This window comes from Lathamus discolor, chromosome 24 (assembly GCF_037157495.1).
Source record: "Lathamus discolor isolate bLatDis1 chromosome 24, bLatDis1.hap1, whole genome shotgun sequence".
Lineage (NCBI taxonomy): Eukaryota > Metazoa > Chordata > Aves > Psittaciformes > Psittacidae > Lathamus > Lathamus discolor.
The window spans coordinates 1,107,274-1,128,448 of record NC_088907.1 but is presented as its reverse complement, the minus strand read 5'-3'; the positions used below and the strand labels follow the sequence as shown (position 1 = coordinate 1,128,448).

The 21,175-nt window shown below is 56.1% G+C and overlaps 1 protein-coding gene across 4 annotated transcripts; it reads left to right on the top strand.

Moving 5' to 3' along the window:
- Positions 1 to 218: 218 nt before the first annotated feature.
- Positions 219 to 20,823, top strand: PIP5K1A (phosphatidylinositol-4-phosphate 5-kinase type 1 alpha). 4 transcript variants are annotated; one of them, XM_065660385.1, is made up of 16 exons: positions 219 to 321; positions 9,727 to 9,761; positions 10,241 to 10,330; positions 12,349 to 12,479; positions 12,865 to 12,982; positions 13,189 to 13,341; positions 13,756 to 14,055; positions 14,611 to 14,816; positions 15,179 to 15,262; positions 15,911 to 15,959; positions 16,365 to 16,449; positions 16,744 to 16,881; positions 17,530 to 17,659; positions 18,575 to 18,655; positions 19,734 to 19,818; positions 20,300 to 20,823. In XM_065660385.1, exons 1-16 carry the CDS (start codon positions 258 to 260, stop codon positions 20,300 to 20,302), a joined length of 1,752 nt encoding a protein of 583 aa, XP_065516457.1. In that variant the 5' UTR covers positions 219 to 257; the 3' UTR covers positions 20,303 to 20,823. The 4 variants fall into 4 exon arrangements, with proteins under 4 accessions (XP_065516457.1, XP_065516459.1, XP_065516458.1 ...); XM_065660386.1 differs by lacking the exon at positions 219 to 321 and adding an exon at positions 5,274 to 5,949; XM_065660388.1 differs by lacking the exon at positions 219 to 321 and adding an exon at positions 9,317 to 9,622.
- Positions 20,824 to 21,175: the final 352 nt, after the last annotated feature.

Sequence of the window (21,175 nt, the reverse complement as noted above, 5' to 3'; positions counted from 1 at the left end):
CCCCCGCGGTCGCGCTCTCAGGGGCGAATCCAAGTGTTGGCGGTGGGGGGGGGGAGGTGTGTGTTTGTGTCAGCAAACAGGGAGCGCGCATGCGCTTCTCAGGCCGGTGCCGCGCGTTCCCCCCTCCCCATCCGCGGCCGGATGGTGCGGTCCGGGCGCTGCGGGGCGGGGCCTGGCGAGGGTGGGCGGGGCCTGGCGGGGAGGGGCGCGGGCGCCGCGCGCGGGCCGGCGGTGGCGGCGGCGGGGAGCGCTCCAAGATGGCGGCGGCGGCGGCGGGGCCCGAGTCGGGCGGCAGCAGCGGCAGCAGCGGCGGCCTGGGCGGTACGGGCCGGGGCCGGGGGTGTGCGGGGGGGCCGCGGGCAGCGCCGTGGGGAGGCCTCCGCGGGGGAGCGGTGAGGCCGAGCTGCGGCGGGCGGGGGGCGGTGAGCGCTGGAGGGGCCGGAGCCGAGCCCCGGGCGGGCCCCGCGGTTGAGCTGTCCCCGGGGCTGAGCCCGCTGGGCACACGCGGAGCTGCGGGGGGCTCCCCGCGGGGGCCGAGGCCGCTGCGGGGTGCGGGTGGGACTGCGTTCGAGGGGCGGGGGGCAGCCGGGGCCCGCTCCCGTGTCCTTAGGGCCCGAGGCAGGGCGCCCGCTCCGGGGGTGGCAGCGGGGCCTGCGCCCGGCCTCGGCCGCGGGGGCACGGAGGGATGGGGGCGGCCGAGCGGCCTCCTTTAGGCGTCTGCCGGGGGAGGAGCCGTGCCCCGTGCCCGGGCAGAGCCGTTCGGTGAGGGTGCGAGGCGAGGTCGTGGCGATGCGAACCGCTCCGGGGGGTCCGCGCTGAGGATGGGGCTGAGGCCGGGAAGGGCCAAGGGAAGGGCCTTGGAGCGCACGGGGCCGGGGCCGGGCGCTGCGCTCCCCCCTGCAGGGCGATGGTGGCGGGGGGTGGATCAAAGGGGGCACTTCCGGGCCTTAAACCCGCGGCTGCCCCCTCGCAGCTCTTCCGAGCGTTCCGGGGGGCTCCGGAGCCGTTTTCCCTTTTCCGGCCGGCCCCAGAGCGGTTTCCTCCCGCTGCTTTGTGGCCGGGACCCAAACCGACGCTGTCAGAGCCTCGGCGTTCGCATTTGGCCAAACCCAGGTATTCCTGAGCTGGAAGGAGGAAAGCCCGGCCTTTCACTGCCGTGCAGCGCACGGAGGCTGCCCCGGCACAGCAGGGAGAGGAGAAACCGGGGGGATGAAGGCTGCGTCCTTCGGGCTGGAGCTGCTTTACCTTTGCTTACGTGTGCGGGAGGCCGGACCTGTTGGTCCGACACAGCCGGTTTGAAGAGGAGCGTTGGCTTCATCGGCTGCAGAGCCCAGGGCTGTGTCCAGGGGCAAGACCCCCGGGGCTTTTCCTCCTGCTTTGGGCCTTCCTTAAGGATCTGCCCCCGTGTTCCCTCTCCTGTGAGCTGAGGAGGAGGAGGTGGCTTCAAAGGGCTTGAAGGGCTTCAAGAGCCGTGCTTAAGAGCAAGCATGCGACAGGAGGGATCCTGGAGGGGCCCCGGTGCCGGAGCGGCAGCTCTGCGGGTCAGGAGGAGCCTGCTTGGTGTTTGGGATGTGAGGTTTTGCTTTGTTCTATAGGAAACTGAATCGCTTGAGGTGACAGGGCAAGGGGTAACGGGTTCAGACTGGGACAGGGGAGGTTTAGGTTGGATCTAAGGAGGAAATTCTTTACTGTGAGGGTGCTGAGGCACTGGAATCGGTTGCCCAGGGAGGTTGTGAGTGCTCCATCCCTGGCGGTGTTCAAGGCCAGGTTGGACAGAGCCTTGGGTGCCGTGGTTTAGTGTGAGGTGTCCCTGCCCATGGCAGGGGGGTTGGATCTGGATGATCCCAAGCTCATTTCCAACCCAAACTATTCCGTGATTCTACCTCGAGTCCTGCCATGGCTTTTTGGAGCGCTGTCGCCCTCTGATCCAGGGTGCAGCTTGCCCCAGGAGGCTGGCACTGGTGCCTCCAGCCTGGATGAAGGGAATGTGGATGCTCTGCCTGCTTCCATGTGTATTTAATGCCTTGGGGAGGCAACCAGCGAGGTTTTAGTTTGCTGCTTTTGCTTGGAAGCAGCCATGTGCCAAAACCTGCAAGTACGGGATTTCAGTCCTTTGGTGCTTTGGGTGCTGCAGCTGCTTTATCCTGATGGGGCTGAGGGGGTTGGGAGTTCCTTGTCATTGTCACCCCATTGTTATCACCCCATCACCCCCGTTGTCGTTGTCACCCCATCACCCCGTTGTCCTTGTCACCCCATCACTCCCGTTGTCACCTCCCCGGGGTCCACAGACCAAAGAATTGCCCTCAGAATGCATCAGTCACTTCTGGGCACAGGAAAATCATCCCGGGAGTGAGGTGAGAGCAGGCCCTGAGCTGCTGAGCCCCCACTGCTGGTGCACATCACCCGGAAAGGCTCGACCGTGAGCTTTGAACCATCCCAATGGCTCTTCCTCCCCAGCCACCGGTGTCCCAGGTCAGCGTCCTCCCCTGGCTCCTGGCTCAGGCTCTCACTGTCCCTTGTGGTGCCTTGGGAGCTGGGCTGAGCTCTCCATCACTTTGGAGCACGATGCTCACCCCGGCGCGGGGCAAAGCTCCTTTGCTTTCAGATGGAGACGAAAGGTTCCTGTGGAAGGGCAGGGGCAGGAGCCAGCTCCTGTGAACAGCTGCCGGGTGCCTCGAGCGAGCACCGGGAGGTTTTGGGGAGGCACCAGTGACCTGCAGAGCCGTTTCCTGCCTTACAGCCGAGTTTCCCTTTGGGAAGTACAAGCTGCTCCTCCCTCCCCCTGCCTCTGCCTTGTGTTGTTGCAAGGGGCTGCTCCGGGGTTTATTCCAAGCCCTGCAGGGTGGGGAAGCTGCTTCCCTCTGCTCCCGTTTGAGCTTCCTGCTCCAGGACCACGTCCTCGTCTTCCCCCAGCAGCGGTGTTGTGCTGAGGTTTGCCCTTTGATTACTGAGTAACGGCAGTGATTAAATGTGTCCTCTCACCGTATCCCTGTGGATTCTGCCTTGTTTAAAAAGCAGAGCATTCCCAAGGCAGGAAGGTGTCTTACATCTGACCTGAATCTCACTCCTCTGGGAAGGGAGTGTTGGTCTTCCCCCTGGCAAAGGAGCTGCAGCGGGCGGGATGCTGATCCTGCTGTCCCTGTTGCCAGCTTCCGCTGCGGTGGGTTTTGGGCTCATCCGGCAGAGGGGCTGCTGCCACCCCAGGGCTTGGGGCTGTGTGCAGGCTGGGGAAGGACTGCTTGGAGCAGTTAGCGTTGGGGTTTGCGTACCCGGAGCAGCTCCCGACAGCTCTAAAGCTGCACTCTCCATTCATTGGAAAGGTGTTGCTGTCTGGGTCTGCTGAAACTTTAACTCATCCAAGTGCTTTGGTGCAATCAGGAGCGAGGCAGAGATGTGGAATCCATCGTCTCCAGCCAATGGGAGGGCTCATTTCCAAACGGCACAAGGTTGTGCAGCGCTCGTGTGCCAGGAGATGCTGCTGTGGGGACGGAGGGTTCAGCCTTCGGCAGGTTCAGGGGCAGGAGCTGCCATCAGCTATTCCAGAAGGTGCTCTTGTCCAGAAATGCCTTCAGCAGGATTTAGTCTGCCCCCTCTTCTGCTGGAAAATCTGGGATAAGCTGGTTCCTCCTCCCCCTAAGATAGTTTTGCCGTGAACCACATGGAAAAGCAATAACAGGGATACTTGTGGCCAGCATCCTGCCTGCCTCGGCCGTGCCTCATTCCCAGCCTCTGCCCTGGGGCTGGAGGTGCTTGTGCTGCTCCTGCTCCCTGATGTCGTTCCTTTTCCCTGTGGGTTTGCACTTGTGGGGTGCTCTCACTCTCCCCAGCAGCTCCATAACGAGGACCAGAGCGTTCCTGTGGCTGCTCTGTCTCGAGCTGGTGTTGCTGGGCTCTAGGCACAGGGTCCCTGCTGCTCCCCGGAGAGGGATGGTGGGGCTGGAGTCAGGAGCGGATGCTGCAGACCTCTTGCTCCGTGGCCTTTTGTGTGCAGGTTCCACCCTTTGGTCCTGCCATCTGCTCTCCATCCCTGGTGCTGAAGGCATCCTGCGCCTCAGGCTCATTTAATTCCCTCCGAGGGGGTTTCCCTGCCTTTAACGGGGTTTATTTTCAGTAGCGGCTGTAGCTCGGGAGTCAGATGTGCTCGTGTGTCTGTGCGCGTCCAGACACGGGCGCTGCTGGTGCTCTTGTGACTGCCGTTCCTCGGTCAGGGCCTGCTGTGCTGTGAAGGAGAACGTTCCTTTCGCCAGCCCTGGTGAGTTGCGTTGGGGTAGGAGGAAAGTGCTCAAGGACCGTGAAGCGTTCCCTGGGATTGCTGGGATAAGCCCCAAACAGTGGGGCCGTGGTTTCAGGGGGGCAGTGCATGACCTGTGCTCACCAACCTTGGCCATGGAGGGGAAACCCAAACCCCTCCGGGGGTCATTCTCAGCTCTGTGGAAGGCAAAGCTGCTTGGTTTGGTTTTTAACTGGATTTGGGGGTCGTGCCTGGCTGCAGACCTCTCCTGGGGACACAGGGAATGCTGCTGACCTTGTGCACGGAAACCTGCTCCTCGCTGCAGGCTGCCTTCGTCGCGTGCCTGGGGGTGCTGCCCTCCTCCCGCAGCGCTTGGCACTTTGCTGGTGAGGAGAGATTGAGGAAGGGTTTCCTCTTGCTGCAGGGAGGCCAGAAGTGTCCCGATAACGTGACAGAGATTGGGTCTCCCCTGGCCCTTTGCCCAGCGTGCCACCCGCTGCCTGGCACCAGCACCGCAGCAGCAGCCGCTGAGCGCCCCATCCTGCGCCTCCATCGCCAGGCTCCTGAACCCGAGCGCAGGGCAGCGGGAGGGAGATGTGCTGATGCGGGGCAGTGGATTCAGTGGTGTGGGCATCAGCTGCAGGCCTCTAACGGCCCCGGACTGGAACCTGCACCGGGCAAGGGCTCTTCGTCTGCCAGCCGAGCCCACAGGCTCTCTTAGGGCAGCTTTGAGGCCGTTGGTTCAATGTCCTTAACATAATGTACTGGAACAGATCTATCGATGCAGGGAATTTCACCATTGTTCCTCACTGCTTGGCCTTCCAGCCAGGATCAAGTGTTTGTGAGTGCTTTATCTTGCTCTGGAGGGCCGTGTTCTGGGCTGGCAGGGGCAGGCTGCCTCATCTCGTGGGCTCTCGTCCATCTCCAGCTGCTGCGATGAACAGCATCGGCTTCGACTTTGCACAGGCCACGCTTCCGCAGTTTTCCATAAGGAAAGCCAATTCAATGTTTAGGCCTTCATCTTCCAGCGCCCTGGAAGAGGGTTTTGCTGTGCGCGATGAAGGTGCCCTGCTCAGAAGTGTTTTGCTTGCAAAGTCTGGGCCTTTGTTTCCTTAACTTGTGGAAACAGGATTTGTGTCAATGTTTCTTCAGCTTCCTTGGGGGAAACCTCTCCTGTTTCCTCAAGCAGCTGAACTCTCCGTCCACCACGACACCTCTGTAACCTTCTTGTTTCTCCTTGTGTAGATCTCAGCTTTCTGTGCTGCTCAGTGAAGTCCTTTCGAAGAGGTAGATGTATTGCATCTGTGTGCTTCCGAAAAGCATGCCATGTTCCTCCTCGCCAGTAACCAGACTGCAGTTTTACTGCCTTAGCTTTTGAGGATTGACAACACTTGGTGTGTTTCGGGGTTGTTTCCCACTAAATAAGCTGCTGCCCTGCTCAACAAAAGCTGCTGTTCCATTGAAGTGTGTTGTGTAAGCGCTCTCCTGACCTCTAAACGGCTCTGCACAGCCCTGTGTGCCCCAGCAGGATTGTTCCAGACGGGCTTTTCTGCTTTGCTTTCTGCCTGGTTTGCACTTTGAAGGGAAGAAACCTCGCTGCTATTCCCATTCGGAGCCATGGCCTTGGATTAGGGAAGGCAACTGATGCCAGCTGGCACCTGCGAGGGGGGAGTTTGTGTGGCCAGCGAGGTGGATGCGTCCATGGAGGCTCCAGCCAGGTAGAGTTTGGTGGGTCTAAGGCACGGGCTCGCACTGACTCCTGTGTGCTTGGGAGTGCTCTCACCAACGGGGCCACCACCTGCGGGCAGAATGCAGGTGGGGAAGCAGAATATCCCCGGCTTTGAGCATGAAGGGGACCTGCTGGGGAAAGCCTTGCTCTGGCCGCTTGTTCCCTTTGGTGGGCAGCGGGGCCGGGAGGCAGGGCAGGGCGTGCTGGTGCTGGGGTGACGTGGCCTGGGGCTCAGCCTGCCCCGCTCCAGCTGCGCAGTTGAGCTTCGTGGTGTGGTTGGGGCTGTGAACGTTTTCACTTTGTATTTTGGTCCAAACCGTGAGGAGCAGCTGAAATCCGAGCACCTCTGCTTAGGAGCAGAGGGAAGTGGGTATTGTGCTGCCCCTGCCGAATCAGCATCCTCCTTTGCTATGGGATGGGTGAGGAGCTCACCCAAATGCCTTGTTCCACGCTCCTGCCGGGAAATCCTTGTCCAAACCATCTGACCAGGTGCCATTGCCACAACTTCTTAGCTTGTTTTCCAGGCTCTGCGGTCATGCTTGGTAAGCCTATACTGTCTGCTGCTGGCTCAAAATAATCCCGAGAGTCAAGGGCAGCAGCAAGCAGGAGCTATTTATTCAGGTTGATTCAGCTTCCAGTAAACAGCTCTGAGGAATGCCCCAAAACTGCCCGTAGGGATTGCTCCCAGAATTGCATCCCAGGCAGCAAGCTTCTGGGATGGCACGAGTTCAGTGTTGGACAGGGCTGAGGGGTTTCTGTTGGCCAGAATGGGCTGTTCAGGGGTGTCGGGCCGTTTTGTCAGTTGTCAGTCAGGATGGGAATTGTGTCCCATGAATTCTTCCATTTGGAAGAGGCATTTAAATGGATCCCAAAATAGCTTCGACATGATTTCATGTTGTTACGTGTGCGCCATCGGTTTTAACACCTTCGCTTCCCCACGCAGCGCGTGCGTGGGGCCGCACCACACAAAGCTGCCGTTCCGGAGCGAGCAGAAGAGCTGGAGGTAACTGTAATGATTCCAGATGGAAAGCTCTGAGGTTTGTTCTCTCTGACCTCAGCTGTTGGCGATGGGGAGGACTTGGTTTTGCAGGACGGGAGGATGCTCTCCGGAGCCCTGCACTGGGAGCTGAGCAGATCCCATCAGCCGCAGGCCACCCCCCCCCGTGCACTGGGGCGTGAAGAAGCGTTTGTAGCGTGGTCAAACAGGAATTGCCCATTTCCCAATGGGCAGCAAACGGCTTTGGAAAGCAGCGGGAGGGAGGGGAGCTTCCTGCTGCGGAAACCGGGTGTGCTGGGGCCGCTCCAGTGCTCTGACACAGCCGGGCTCTGGGCGCAGGCTGCGCTTTCCCTCCTTGACTCACCCTTCCTTGTCCCCAGCCTCACCCGAGGGAGCTTGTTGACACTGCCCAGAGCCCCACGTGAAGGGGTGCACCAGGACACTGCGGGTTTGGGGTGATGAGGAACGGGAAGGTGAAGCTGATGCTCTGGTTTCTGCTGAGAGCATAGAATCATAGAACAGTTAGGGCTGGAAAGGACCTCAAGATCATCCAGGTCCAACCCCCCTGCCGTAGGCAGGGACACCTCACACTAAACCATCCCACCCAAGGCTTCATCCAACCTGGCCTTGAACACTGCCAGGGACGGAGCACTCACAACCTCCCTGGGCAACCCATTCCAGTGCCTCAGCACCCTCACAGGAAAGAATTTCCTCCTTATATCCAACCTAAACTTCCCCTGTTTCAGTTTGAACCCGCTACCCCTTGTCCTGTCACTGCAGTCCCTGATGAAGAGTCCCTCCCCAGCATCCCTATAGGCCCCCTTCAGGTACTGGAAGCTGCTCTGAGGTCTCCACGCAGCCTTCTCTTCTCCAGGCTGAACAGCCCCAACTTCCTCAGCCTAAATACTTGCATCTTCCTCAGGCCTCGCTTTGGGATGCTCTTCCCACCAAGCTGCTTGCGTGTTCTTGCTTTTAATGCGTGTGGCGTGTGATTAAGGCAACAGAGACGGTTTGCTGCTGGCTCCTCTGGCAAGAGAGCTTTGGTTGAATCCTAGTGCGATATGTTTTTGCACGGATGATTAAATATCAGCATAGTGAATCTCCAAGGCTACGAGGCTGGTAGTGCTGCTTCAGGACTGCGTAAGTCATGGGGCTTCATAGAGGTTTCTGTTTTCATAATGACACATAATTGCTTAAAACAAAGGCATAATTGCTATTGTACACGTCTGTTGTGATGCCGGAGATGTTTCCTCCATCCCTGTGTCCAGATGGATCAGAAGCCTTGTGTCACGGTGATGGAGTCCAGTTTTAGTGGTTTCATCATAGCACATTAAGTGACAGAAGCCTCCTTTTAGCTGGAGATGCTCCCAAACCCAGGCCAGTGTCCAGGGGTGTCAGAGATGAAGGGGGGCAGCCCTGAGCATGCCGAGGAGGAAGAGAGCTGCCTGTGGGCGACTTCCAATGCGAAGATCAGTTTGTCCGGAGGAACTTTCCTGTCTTTAACGGAGCCGGGGGCTGGAAGGTGCCCGGAGCAGCCGCCCGGGGCCGGCTTTGTTCAGCACAAGGTGTTTGTCGCAGGTTTCCTTCCTGCGTGCATTGAAATGAGGGCTGGGTACGGGAAGGCCGCCGGGGCCGGGGTTGCTGTCGGGTTCCTCCGGTCCTTTGGCTGAACCGCGATGACTGGTGATGAAATCACAGCGTGAGTCTTCCATTGCCAGGCAGCGAAAGGGGCTCCTGTGCTGAGGGAGCAAGGGGTGGGCCCAGAACCGCTCCAGGGTTCTGTGTTGTCATGCTCAAGCCGGTAAAACCATCGGTGGAGGCGGGGGGAAGCAGCCCTTTGCCTGCTCTGTGTGAGGGATGAGTGCTTGCTTTGGCTGCAGGCGGGGTTGTGGCTGGGGCTGGCGGGGGGGCTCTCCTGTTAAAAGCAGCATCAGTTGCTGTGGCTGAAACAGAGCTGAAAATCAACTGAAAAACCTCATGTGCTCTTGTGGGCTGGAGGCAGAAAGCACAGGACTGGTCCATGGGAGTGCTGGTGGGGCAGGGTCCTAGAACCATAGAATAGGGTTGGAACGGAGCTTGGGATCATCCAGATCCAACCCCGCTGCCATGGGCAGGGACACCTCACACTAAACCATCCCACCCAAGGCTTCATCCAACCTGGCCTTGAACACTGCCAGGGATGGAGCACTCACAACCTCCCTGGGCAACCCATTCCAGTGCCTCAGCACCCTCACAGGAAAGAATTTCCTCCTTAGATCCAACCTAAACTTCCCCTGTTTCAGTTTGAACCCGTTACCCCTTGTCCTGTCACTACAAGGTCCCTGCATGGCAGCTCTTGGCCTCCCTGGGCTCAGTGTGCCTGGTGCCTGCATTTGTGGTGCAGACACACTGCAGAGGGCAGGGTCTGTACCGAAAACCCCTGGTAGGAATCAAGGCCTAAGAGACAGAACCTGGTCCATCACCTCCCAGTGCTGCTTAATGGATGGCAGTCACCCTGCAAAGCCACCCAAGCCCACTGAAGGCAGGGAAGTTGCTGGTACCCCTCTGAAGGCACCAACCCACAAGTGAGCTTGGCGGCAGGCAGTCGACAGAGCAGCGTTTCCTTGGGGCTCTCTGCTGTAAGAGGAGAAGCTGGGAAGAAGTGAGCCGTGATTCAGTGCTGTTTGTGAGTCAGTGCTTTTTGGATGCAAAGCAGGCCTTGCGAGAGGCCTTTTTGTGCTGCATAATCATGATGAACCCCTTCTAATTGTGCCTTTATTCTTTTCGCAGGATCATCTACTTTCAAGAAGTCCCTCACCCCTGAGGTAAGGCTCTGACCAAGACGCTTTGTTCCCTAACTGAGGCAATGTAATCCTGGAGCCGCCTGCTATTTTCCCAACCCCATTCCAGTTAGGAGCAAGCCAGGCTCCAAGCTGTGAGTACTGCAGGTGCTCACTGGAGAAATCAGAGCATTTCTCCTTCCCAGGGGAATCTCTGCTTAAAACCCCAGCTTCTCCTGGGACCGAGCAGTTCTTGTGCCACCAAAACGCCGCAGGGATCTGCTGTGAGCAGGACCTTTTGACTGAGAAACAAACCCTTCCACGGGCGTGCACGGGGGGGTTTCTCTCTGATGAGATGGCCAGCCTCAAGCACATAGGATTCACTCAGTCCTTTGAAGGCGACTCAGTGCTGTTGTGGTCCTGGAGGCCAGCTCCTGTCATGTCCTTGGGTCTGAGCAGGGGACACTTCACAGGCTCCGTCTGGGTTTTACATCCTTGGTTCTTACCTCTTCCTCCATTCCTAGATGCCAGGTGCTTCTGGGCAGCCAGGCTCACAGACCATAAAGAAAGGGCATAGAGGAGTGGACTCCACGGGCGAGACTACCTATAAAAAGGTGAGTTACCTCTTGCACTCATTTACCTGCTGTTCTCAGCAGGGTGTCCCATGAGGTTCGTGTTGGATGGTGGCTGACGTCTGGGACAGTCACTGAAGACAATCCCAGAGGAAAGCAGCCAGAAGAGTGGAGCTGCCCTGCTCAGCTTCCCTTCTGCAGCCTCCTAAAGAGGGGATTGCTTTTAAACTCTACCCATCAGCAACACTTCCGAGGCCTCTTCTGGCTTTGGGGTGCTTTCTGTGCTCTGTGGGCACAAGGGTTTCTATAGATCTTGCGGTATTGCTGGAATTTGCTTTACAAAGGGGAGATTGAGCATTTCTAAAGAGCCTCTTAACATGTGTGGATTGGGGATGCTGCTTCCTGTCTGGGGGACTTCAGTGCATTGTGGAAGCAAAGCTTCTGGCCTGAAATCTTGAATCCGGATGTGTCTCCATGTGTCCATTGGGAGTCAGTGGAAGGAGCTGGAATAGTGCTTCTTATCCTGCCCTTTCTCCATCCCTGCCTTCGCCAGGGCTGGTAAGTTGTTTGTTAAAATACCTTGCCCTGTGAAGGTGACGGTGAACACGCTGTTGTGTGGCTAATAGAAAAGGGAGAGGAGAATACCTGTGCCTTGGCAACCTGACCCTGTGGCTCTGTGTTCCCAAACAAGGCAGCATTGCTGAGCCGCGTTCTTTCTCAACAGTGAGGCTGTCGTGGGAGTTCTAAGCAGGGCAAGGTGAGCTCAGACCTGTTTTCAAGCAACTTGAGCCTTTAGAGGGTAGGGAATGAAAGCGGAATCAAGTTCTTCCTCCTGCCCCATCTAATACTGAAGTAAACACCGGGTACAGCTGAAGTAGAAGAGGACATTAGCAACAAGGTGGAGTTACTGCCGCTTCTTGTTGCTTTCTCTGCAGGGAGCTGGGAGCAGGGCTCTTGCTGCTGTGCTAACAAAGCCAGTGAAGTGGGACAGATGTTCCCGTTTGTTTTACAAGGTTGCATGGAGGATGTGTCTGGGGAAAGCACTTGGGATGTTTGTCCCCTGGATACTGCAGTGGTCTCTGTTGCCAGATACTTTGATGTCTCGCATCTGGCAGGGCGCTGGCCTTTGTTTAGCTTGAGGAAACAAACAGTAACGAGTTGGCTCCTGCACCCTGGATCTCGCTGTGGGTCTCATTGCTTTATGTACAAGCCAAGTGAAACGTCCGTGAGCTGCAGTGCACAAATCCGGGCTGCACCTGCTCTGCAGAGCTCCTATCTCCCTGCTTCAGGACCTGCCAGGCCATATAACACCAGGGTGTTGAGCACATCCCTGGGCTGCTGTGCTGCTGGTCAGAGCCTGGAGCACGAACTGGGCTGGAGCACGTCTCAGTGCTCTGAGATGAGATCATGTGCTTCGCAGGCAGAAGAGGACTCGATGCGAGTAGCTGTTGCAGGAACACAGTCCTGCATTGTTCTTGGGCAGTTTGGGTTCATGGCTTTGCTCCTTATTTAAGAATGACAATGAACTCCTCAGGGTTAAAGAGCCCCGACCCAGCAAGGGAGGCAGAGGCAAGAATGTGGCAGCACCAAACAGAAGCGTGCCTTGTGTGCTGGCTGTGCCTGCCCTGTCCTGTAGAAGACCTGAGTCTGTGCCCAAGCTGGGGAAGAGCAAGCTTCCAAGTGTATAGTTCCAGGATCAAGGTGGCAAAAAGTGGCAGAAGATAATCTGTCCCTGGAGGTCTTCCCCCTCTGACTGCAGGACACGTAGGTGGGGGCTATGAAATTCAGTCCTTTTTAGGGTGTTAAGGTTTCAGTTCAAGTCCTTTATGGCTCGACCACCCAGAGCACAGGGATCAAGCAGGATGCTGTCAGGGATGTAGGGGTGTGATGCCAAAGTGATGTTAGTCAATGAGAGAGAAATGACAGAAGCTGGAAGCAGTAGGTGTAAAATACCCCAGCTATAGCACTGGTTTAGAATGGGGGCTCTCTTTTGGCTCCTTTCCTTCCCATTTCCAGTTCGCTGCTCCACATTGTCTAACTCCTTCTCTCTGCCCATCCAGACAACATCATCTGCCTTGAAGGGTGCCATTCAGCTGGGCATTACACACACCGTTGGAAGCTTGAGCACCAAACCCGAAAGAGATGTTCTCATGCAAGATTTCTACGTAGTAGAAAGTATTTTCTTCCCCAGGTTGGTGCTTGCTCTCTTCTCTTTTCAGTGCTCTGGGAGTGAATAGCAGCTTTAGTTCCTAACCCTGCTTGCACACAAGGAAGCCCCACCAAACCAGGGCAGTTGAGCGCAGGAGTGAGCACAGGACTCCTGTTTACAGACCAAGGCTGGCCCCTGCTTGGTTTTGTCTGAAGAGCCCTGGTTCTTCCCTCTATGTGTCCATCACTGATGCTGTGAACCAAGGCAGGCTTGCTGCTGGGTTTGCCTACGTGTGTCCCTTCCGGGTGGGTGCTTTCCAGCCCTTGAGTGTGTTCGAAGCAGCTCCCCTGGAGGTGTTTGCATTGAGGATGCTTCCTTAAGCAGTGTTCCAAATGGCAATGCTTGTGTGTGCTTCTCCCCTGCCCAGTGAAGGGAGTAACCTGACCCCAGCTCACCATTACAACGACTTCCGATTCAAAACCTACGCTCCAGTGGCCTTCCGCTATTTCCGGGAGTTGTTTGGGATCCGACCGGATGACTACCTGGTAAGCTGGTGCTCACAGCAGGCTCCTGTTTGTGGCATGCTGTGTGATGGGTGTCCTCTTCCCCCTGCCTGAGTGGGGAAGTGCTGTGAGGCCCCATGGCAGGCTCTGTGAGCACAGCAGTGGATGCTGTTTGTGCCCCTGGTAACGTTTGAAAGGAAGAGCCTTCACGCCGGTGTTCCCTGTGCGTCTCCCCTTGTCCTCCTCAGTACTCGCTCTGCAGTGAGCCACTCATTGAACTTTCGAACTCCGGGGCCAGTGGATCCCTCTTCTACGTGTCCAGCGACGATGAGTTCATCATCAAAACGGTTCAGCACAAAGAGGCTGAGTTCTTGCAGAAGCTGCTGCCTGGCTACTACATGGTGAGTCACTTGGGTGAGGCTGTCCCTGCAGGCTAGGGAAGGGTCCTTCAGGTGCACCAGTGTGACACATCCACCTGCCTACCGCCTGGTAGATGCTTTATGTGTGCCCCGGCTGAGTGGCAGCTTCTCACTCAGCTGGCTGAGGCTAAGCACAATGTCTTCCTTTGCTCAAGCCTCCCCAGCTTAGCTTCTGTGTGAGTAAGCAGCAAACTCCTTCCTGCAATTTGTCTGTGACCCATTCAGCTTTGCAGAGAGGTTGTTAACAAGGGGAGGCATCACCCATGTGTGCCCTGTGTTCACCTGCCCTTGGTGGCAGTGGCTTTGAACCACTGCCAGCTCCGTTGCCATCTAGAAGCACGGGAATTCTGCAGAACCAGGATGGCTTTGAGGGTATTTCTCTCTTGGGTCTTTCAGAATTTGAACCAGAACCCAAGGACGCTGCTGCCAAAGTTTTACGGCCTCTACTGTGTCCAGGCTGGGGGCAAGAACATTCGCATTGTTGTGATGAACAACCTGCTGCCACGCTCTGTCAAAATGCACCTGAAGTACGACCTCAAGGGCTCCACCTACAAGCGCCGAGCATCCCAGAAGGAGAGGGAGAAAGTCTTCCCGACGTACAAGGACTTGGATTTTATGCAGGACATCCCTGACGGCCTCTTCTTAGACTCCGACATGTATAATGCTCTGTGCAAAACGTTGCAAAGAGACTGTTTGGTAAGTGAAGGGTGAGGGGTGGTGTGGAGAGTCCTTTCGCATGAAAGGAGGTGGCAGCTCCACCCTTGGAGCCTCTGCCTGTTCACTTGGAGAAGCCGTGTTGTGTAGGGGTCATGGCATGGACCCGAAGCAGAACCTGGGCTCTGGTTTTGTTCAATACCCAACCTGAATTAGACCCAGCACTGCCTCTAGAGGTAGAGGAAGCATCTTCTGCCGAGGTTGAGCTCTGGAGCAGGGCAGGCTCTGGGCAGCAGGATGCTTGACAGAGCCCGGTCTCAAGTTGGGCAGCTGCACAGAAGCTGCTGTTCTCCCCTGGTCTGAGTCCCTGTCTGCACAGGACCACGACCCATGGCTTTCCCCTAACTCCCTTTGGCGACTGTGGATGCATTAACGTAGATGGATTAGATGTAGGTGGATTAGAGCGGAGATGGACTGGATTAAAAGGCATCACTTCAGGGCTCTAAACAAAACTGCTGACTATGCTTCTGAAACTGTCTGCTCTGACAGTGTCACTGCTTGTGCTGCTGACTGAGCTTGTGCTGCCTTCCTGCCCAGGTCCTGCAGAGCTTTAAAATCATGGATTACAGTTTGCTTGTTGCAATCCATAACATCGACCTGGCACAGAGGGAGCACGCCATGGCAGATGGGACGTTGCAGGCTGACATGCGGCGACCCGCTGCCCAGAAGGCCCTTTACTCCACGGCCATGGAATCCATCCAGGGAGAGGCCCGGCGAGGTGGCACCATAGAAACAGATGACCAGTAAGTCTGGGTTGGGACTGCTCTTCCCAGTGAAACCCAAGCTTGGCTAATGGAGGCGTAATTTAGGTGCAGACTGGGCTGTACGGGATTGCTGTCACGCTGGGCAGAGAGGTCTTGGTACCAGATGTGCCTTTGATTTCCCTTCCTTAATGTATAAAAGATTTTGTTTGTGCCTTCCAGGTTGTATTAAAGACTTGGGATTAACCTTCAATAACAATTGTCACAGAGGGGAAAGGGGGTCAGTTCTCAGGAGATGCAGCAGCTTAACTAGGGAAGCATTTTGCTCTGACTGCTAGGGTGCATGAGGGAGGCAGTGGGCTTGAAAACTCCCTGCTTCATGTATGTGCCCTGTCTTCTTCTAGGATGGGAGGAATTCCAGCCCGCAACGCCAAGGGGGAGAGGCTCCTCCTGTACATCGGCATCATTGACGTGTTGCAGTCCTACAGGTAAGAAGCCTTAAGAGCAGCTGTATCACCTGGTGAAGACCATTTCACAGCACAGGTTGCCCCTGCTTGGTTGTCACAATTGGCTTCCAAGAAGTGGTTAAGACACAGACTTTTTTACTGCTTTCTATTTTCCTGACATTGGGCATTTTAGGATCAGTTTCTGGGTCTTGTTTACTGGATTTGCTTCAAGCTCCTGGCATAGATTTCCTCTTGGGAAGTTGGTTTTGTGTGCGTGGTGGTTGGACACAGGTGCTGTGCAGGAAGTGGCACGTTACAAAACAAGTGGTGGCTTAAAATGGCCATGACCACTTCTTGCTATAAAATGAAAGCTAGCTGTAAGGTTTACCTTTTCCTCTGTTTATATCAAAATGCAGTGTGCAGGGATTACATGTATAAAGCCTCTGCTAAATGTCACTGCAAGTCAATTGTCCTTGATAATTATGCCTGTGAAACTCTGCCTCTGGGAGACTGAACTGTGCAGTCAGCCCTGGTATGTGTGGAACAGTCTTGGAAGCATGGGACAATGAAGAGGATCCCAAGCCAAAGCAGTCAGGGTTTGCAGTGTGTCAGGAGCCAGGGTCAGTACTGAGCGAGCACAAAATGACGCAGAGAGTGGGGACTTAGTGCAAAAATCCTTTCCTTTGTCAGACTTGTCAAGAAGCTGGAGCACTCCTGGAAGGCCCTCGTGCACGATGGGGTGAGTGGAAAACCAGCCCTTTGAACTTGCTTAGCAGTCATGCCAGTGTCGTCGTTAAACCGTGCCTGCTGTCCGTGCTCCTTCTGGGCATAAGATCCTGAGTTCCCAAGGGCGGTGGGTGTGTTTGCCCTCTTTCTATGTAAGGTTATGTTCTAGGTGCTGCCACAAGTGTTGCTTTTGTTGATGCTGGTCATCTACTGACTCATTAACAAGTATTAATTGCTTTGGAGTCAATGCCCGCTGCTTGTAGCTACTGCGCTTCTCACAGCTGGTAGTGAGAGCGCCTGAGAACCCCTGACTGGTCCCAGTCCAGCACAGTGGTGTGTTTCAAGGCTGACAGCCTGAGGTGCTCATCTTAACCTTAGTCACTCATTAAATCAGGTTCTTTGCCTCTTGGCCTTCCAGGACACTGTATCCGTGCACAGACCCAGCTTCTATGCCGAGAGGTTCCAGCGGTTCATGTGCAACACAGCGTTCAAGAAAATACCCTGTAAGTACCCGGGCACAGCTGAACTCTTGGCCATTGCCATGGTCTCTGGCTTCTCCCTGCTCCGCAGCTGTAGTGTGGGAAGGTGGATGCCAGCTGTAGGAATTCTGTTGTGCTGTGTGGCGTCTTCCTGGCTCCCGGATTGTTCTTGCCTCAAAGATGTGACCTTACAGGAGCTGTTTTCATCCCTCAGCTTGTTCCTTTGGGGCACAGCTCTGGTGCCAGGCTCTCACTGGAAAGTCTTTTCCTCCTTCCTGAAGCTGTTTGAAAAGGGCTCTCCTGGCTTTTGTCTTTAAGTAAAGCCATCCCCGTCTAAGAAGAGCCGGTCTGGCGCAGCCGTTCCGCGGCGGAGCTGTCAAGGAGCAGTGCCTTCCCTGTCACACATGTCCTGCGAGACAAAAGCACAAGTGACGACAGAGGCGGATGTGGAGCAAGGTTGGTGCCTGGGTTAAAAACCTGGAGAGCTCTTTTCCAGCTTGGATTTGTCTGCTGGAAGCTGTGTGAGACACTTCCATGTTGGGCTGTGCTCTTGCTGGGGGGGGGATTGTGGGTGTAGGAAACCAAATGGCCTTTGGCAGCCTGACACTATAAGAAAGGCCCTGGAGGAGCAGCCAGCCCTGCTGTTTCCAGGTGTTCTGTTGCAGCAAACGCAGGGCAGGATGATAACCCTTATCAGGATGATAACCCTTATCAGGATGATAACCCTTATCAGGATGAGACGATATTGCAGAGGGTGGAATTGTTAGCTCATGTGTCCTCATGGAATCTTTCATGGCAAGCATCAAGTTGCCCCTTGCTCCCGCTGGGAAAGGGGCAGAGGTGGTGTGGCAGTCCTGTGTGCCTCCTCTCTTCCCAACAGTTTCTGCCCATGGGGTTTGTGCCGGGGGAGAAGCGGGGTTAAGCAGTTGTGTGGAGGCTTGGACTTGGAACAGCGAACTGCCTGCAGGGCTGGTTCTGCAGTGCCTGGGTGCCTCAGGCGTACTGGGTGCGATGCAGCACAGACCCCAAGCTCTGCGTAGTGTGGGAGCTTGTGCCGTACGATCCTGCTTGCGCTGGTGATGGAACAGTCTGTGTTCAACTCAGGTTCCCACCTTGGTCGCCCAGATCTCCTGCCCAGGACCCTGCCAGTGGATGAAGCCAACAGCGATTCCATCGCGACGACCCTGTCCACATCCTCCTTGGGCAGTGGAGGCCTCAACTCGCCCGCAAACAGGTGAGGCTCTTGTGGCTCGGGCCCGTGGCAGGCTGGTGGCTCCTGCAAGGCAGATCCAAGCCATGGGAGGACTTTGTGCTGCTCTGTGGATGTTCCTGGGGTTTGGCATGCTCGTGGAAATACCCACTGGAGAGCTCTTTGTCTTGTGGAGCAAGTTCAGTGCTGTCGGTTCAAGCACGTGCAAGGGGGAAGCATCGTGTGTCTGTTACAGGTGATGTGATCTTGCATCTTCTGCTTTTGAGCTGTGTGAGGGTCTCAGTGGCTCTTAGTTCCTTGTGTGTTCTGTATTTAATGGCTTTATTCCGGAGTCGAGGTAATTGTGTTAATGCAAGTGAGTTGGTGAAAGTGTCACGGCTAAAATGTACGTGAAGAGCATTGACGTGGTGATGGGTGATGCTGCCGTTGGCCTTCCTGCTGCTCTCTGCAGAGAGTTGGGCTTTCCTGCAACTTGTGGTTGGCATTGAGCCCTACAATCCCTTGGGAAAGGAGGCTGCAGGATGTGTGCAGCGTGGTTCTATGTGTCTCAGAAGCTGCAGTGCATGGAGAGCCCTGTGGGAGCCGGGGCTGCTGTTGAATGTTTGATCTCTTGCTGGAGTGGTAAGGACGAGGAGGAGCTGTGGTCAGAGGATGATCCCTTTCATACAAGTTAACTTTTCTTCCTGGAAGCAATCAGAAAGAGTCTTCCCCAGTCCTGAGCTGGTGCCTGCACCGTGGCACAGCTGGAAGTGCCTGCTCTCCTCTGAGCTGCAGGAGAATAAGATGCAATTGTAATCAAGACCTCTTACTCCCTGTGTAAAACATGGAAACTTCTTGGTAGGGATCCGAAACCAGAGCTGCTCCTTTCCAGTAGGTCAGCATGCCTGAGATGCTCCTTTGAACGTAACTGCGGGTCTCTCTCCTTCAATCCCTGCGTAGGTCAGTGGGCGTGCAAGTGCATAAAGCTGACAGCTCAGCAAAGGATTTGACTAGGACAGCTCCTGGCATCTTCCTGTCTAGGTGAGGGGAGGAACCAGACTTTGCCTGCGACCTTCTCCTGTCCAGAGGCTGTCCTCAGTGAGGCTTTACACTGGGGTTTGGCCTCGTGCTTGCTGCTGGCCAGTGGTTCCAGAGGCTCTGTGCAGTCGGTGCTGTAACGCAGCGTGTCCCTGTGTCAGGGCTCAGCCCTCCTTAGTGCATCTCTCTGTGTGGTGAAACCTCTCAGGATGGTGCCCTCCCCACTCTGCCCGGTGCTGAGCCCCCTTCTTGGGCAAAGCACAGCTTCTGGTGGGTGAGATCAAACCCGCTGCGCTTCTGTAACCTTGGTCGGTCCGTAAAGCTCCGCCAGCCCTGAGGAAGGGTGAAAGCAGCTTGTGGGTTGTTGATGGAGAGCAGCGTGCCTGCACTGGGATCTCACAGGTTGGGCACGGGTTCTTTGCTTGCCTTTTTTCTCTCTCCAGAATTGGCTGCTCTGGTGGGGTCTTCACCACCCTTGGAGGAGGTGACCTCTTAAATCTCTGTAGCCCTGTACAAAGGGGAGTGATCTCCCCAAAATCTCCAGCTTCTGCCCTTCTGAGGGTGCACGCAGGGGGAAGGCAGGATGTGGCTCGCTCCAGTGCATCAGGTGCTCAGTGTACCCGTGTTGCATATCCTTTTGTGAAGCTGCAGCTTGAATTCAGAGCATAAGAGGTTTGCCAGGGGCACTTTCAAACACAGGTTCCTCTGTCTGGAAAGGCTGAGACTTGCTGAGCTCCGTGCTTTGTCCTTCCTTTGTCCCTGGCCTGTTTTCACCCAGGACCATTCCTGTGTTGATGAGGTGCTCGAAGACTTCTCTAAAGAGGTGCTCGTGCTTTGCTGGACAAAAGATCCTTGTTCCTAACAGCTGAAGTCAGGCCAGGAGGGCTGATCTATGTGGTGTTCTGGGTGCCTGCCCTAGCAGGGATCGTGTTGCCTTGTGTTAAACCTGCCTTACAAGTGCCTTTGTGCTGTGCTGGGACATCTCCTTGGCTGGGTACAGGAGAGCAGGCCAGGGAACGTGACTGACTGAGAGCTCGCTTTGAACAAGTGCTTTACAGGTCTCTCCCTTCTGTTTCCCCAGTGGCTCCCCAGGGCCTTCCATACCCGAGCCCTCTGCAGAGCTGAGAGAGCAGCTCGAAGACCTGCAGGAGACTGAGATAAGCTTTGTGAGTACTTCCCTGTCTAGGAGGAAAAGAAGCAGCCTGGGAGGTGGATGGAGAACTGGGGGAGGTGACGTGGGCCCGGGTTGTGCTGGGCAGATGGACACAGAGCGGGATGTGCCAGTTGACCAGAGCGGGAGCTCTTCATCCCTCTCTGGATTGTGACCAGTGCCAGGCACAAGTTCGTGTTAATCTGCTGCCCCAACTGCCTTAGGTAAGCAAGAGGCAAAGCAGAGACATTGCTCTTTCCTGAGGGCTCAGAGTGGGTCTGGTGACAGATAAAAGGAGTGAAGCTGCTCATCTTGCTGTCCCTGCAGCACAGACCTTCCTGTTGTAATGTAGGAGGGGGGCTGGTTTAAACCTGAACTCAACATCCCCCTCTCCTCTGCCTCTGCTGGGGTGGAGAAGGTTGAGGGGAAGATGAAGCAGGAGACCTCAGAGGAAGGCTGAGCCCTCCCTGGCATCTCCCCCTCTTTTCTCTTCACAGTGAAGCAACACGGGATTGCTGCGATGGAAGCAGATGGTTCTGTTCTCTGCGTGGTCCGTGGAGTCTGACAAAGAATTCAGCCCCTGTTGCTGATTTATGTTTTCCTTCTTTTTCCTAAGTAATCTTACCTGGACAGAAACCCAAAGGCTGAAGGTTGGGCCACACTTAGCGGGATAGCATTAACAAAGAACCGAGCCAGCGCAGCTGAGCCTCGGACACCTGAAGGTCTCCTTAGAGCAGAGCCCACCGCTGCATCCCTGCTGTCCTCCTTTCTATGGAGCCTGGGGAGAGCCAGGGCGGCTGCCAGGAGGAGGAGGAGGAGGAGGAACCGCTCTGCCGAAGGGACCTGACGTTCAGGAGGCGGCCGCTTCCGCTGCGGCCCCCCAGAGCCGGCGAGGACAGGAGACTCTGGAGTGCCTGGGGTGGGAAGCGGGCATTGGAGCCTCGTTGGGGCCGTTTGCCCTGGAGCAACACGGTTTGATTTTGTACTTGAGACACGTTTTTAATTTAAATGTTTCTCTGAATTCGGTCACTGCCCTCCTTCCTGCTCCCGCAATGTGGTCTTGCTATTTTTATTGGGGTTTTTTTACTAAATAGGGTTTTTTTCACCAGAAAGCACCCGCTGTGATTGAGGCAGAAAGGGGCAGCAGACGCTTCACTGCCTGTGGACGAGCTCCTCTCTGCCGGCTGCTGTCCCCTCCTCTGCAGCCTTGCATCGCCCCAGGACAGCGCCGCGTCGCTCACGGGCCTTTGAATGTACGAAGCTTTTTGGGAGGTTTTGGATTCCTTTGTGCCCTGGTTTTTAAACGAGGCCCCTTTGGCCCTCCCCTGCCCGCAGCGGGGGGAGCTGCAGCGAAGGGAGAGCTCTGCGAGGGG

Bases quoted from the DNA above. Each gene is read 5' to 3' on its own strand.
- PIP5K1A (XM_065660385.1), top strand. From the start codon at position 258: ATGGCGGCGGCGGCGGCGGGGCCCGAGTCGGGCGGCAGCAGCGGCAGC. The intron at 12,983-13,188 runs GTAAGCTGGTGC...TGTCCTCCTCAG, and splicing joins TCCGACCGGATGACTACCTG to TACTCGCTCTGCAGTGAGCC. The intron at 17,660-18,574 runs GTGAGGCTCTTG...ATCCCTGCGTAG, and splicing joins CTCAACTCGCCCGCAAACAG to GTCAGTGGGCGTGCAAGTGC.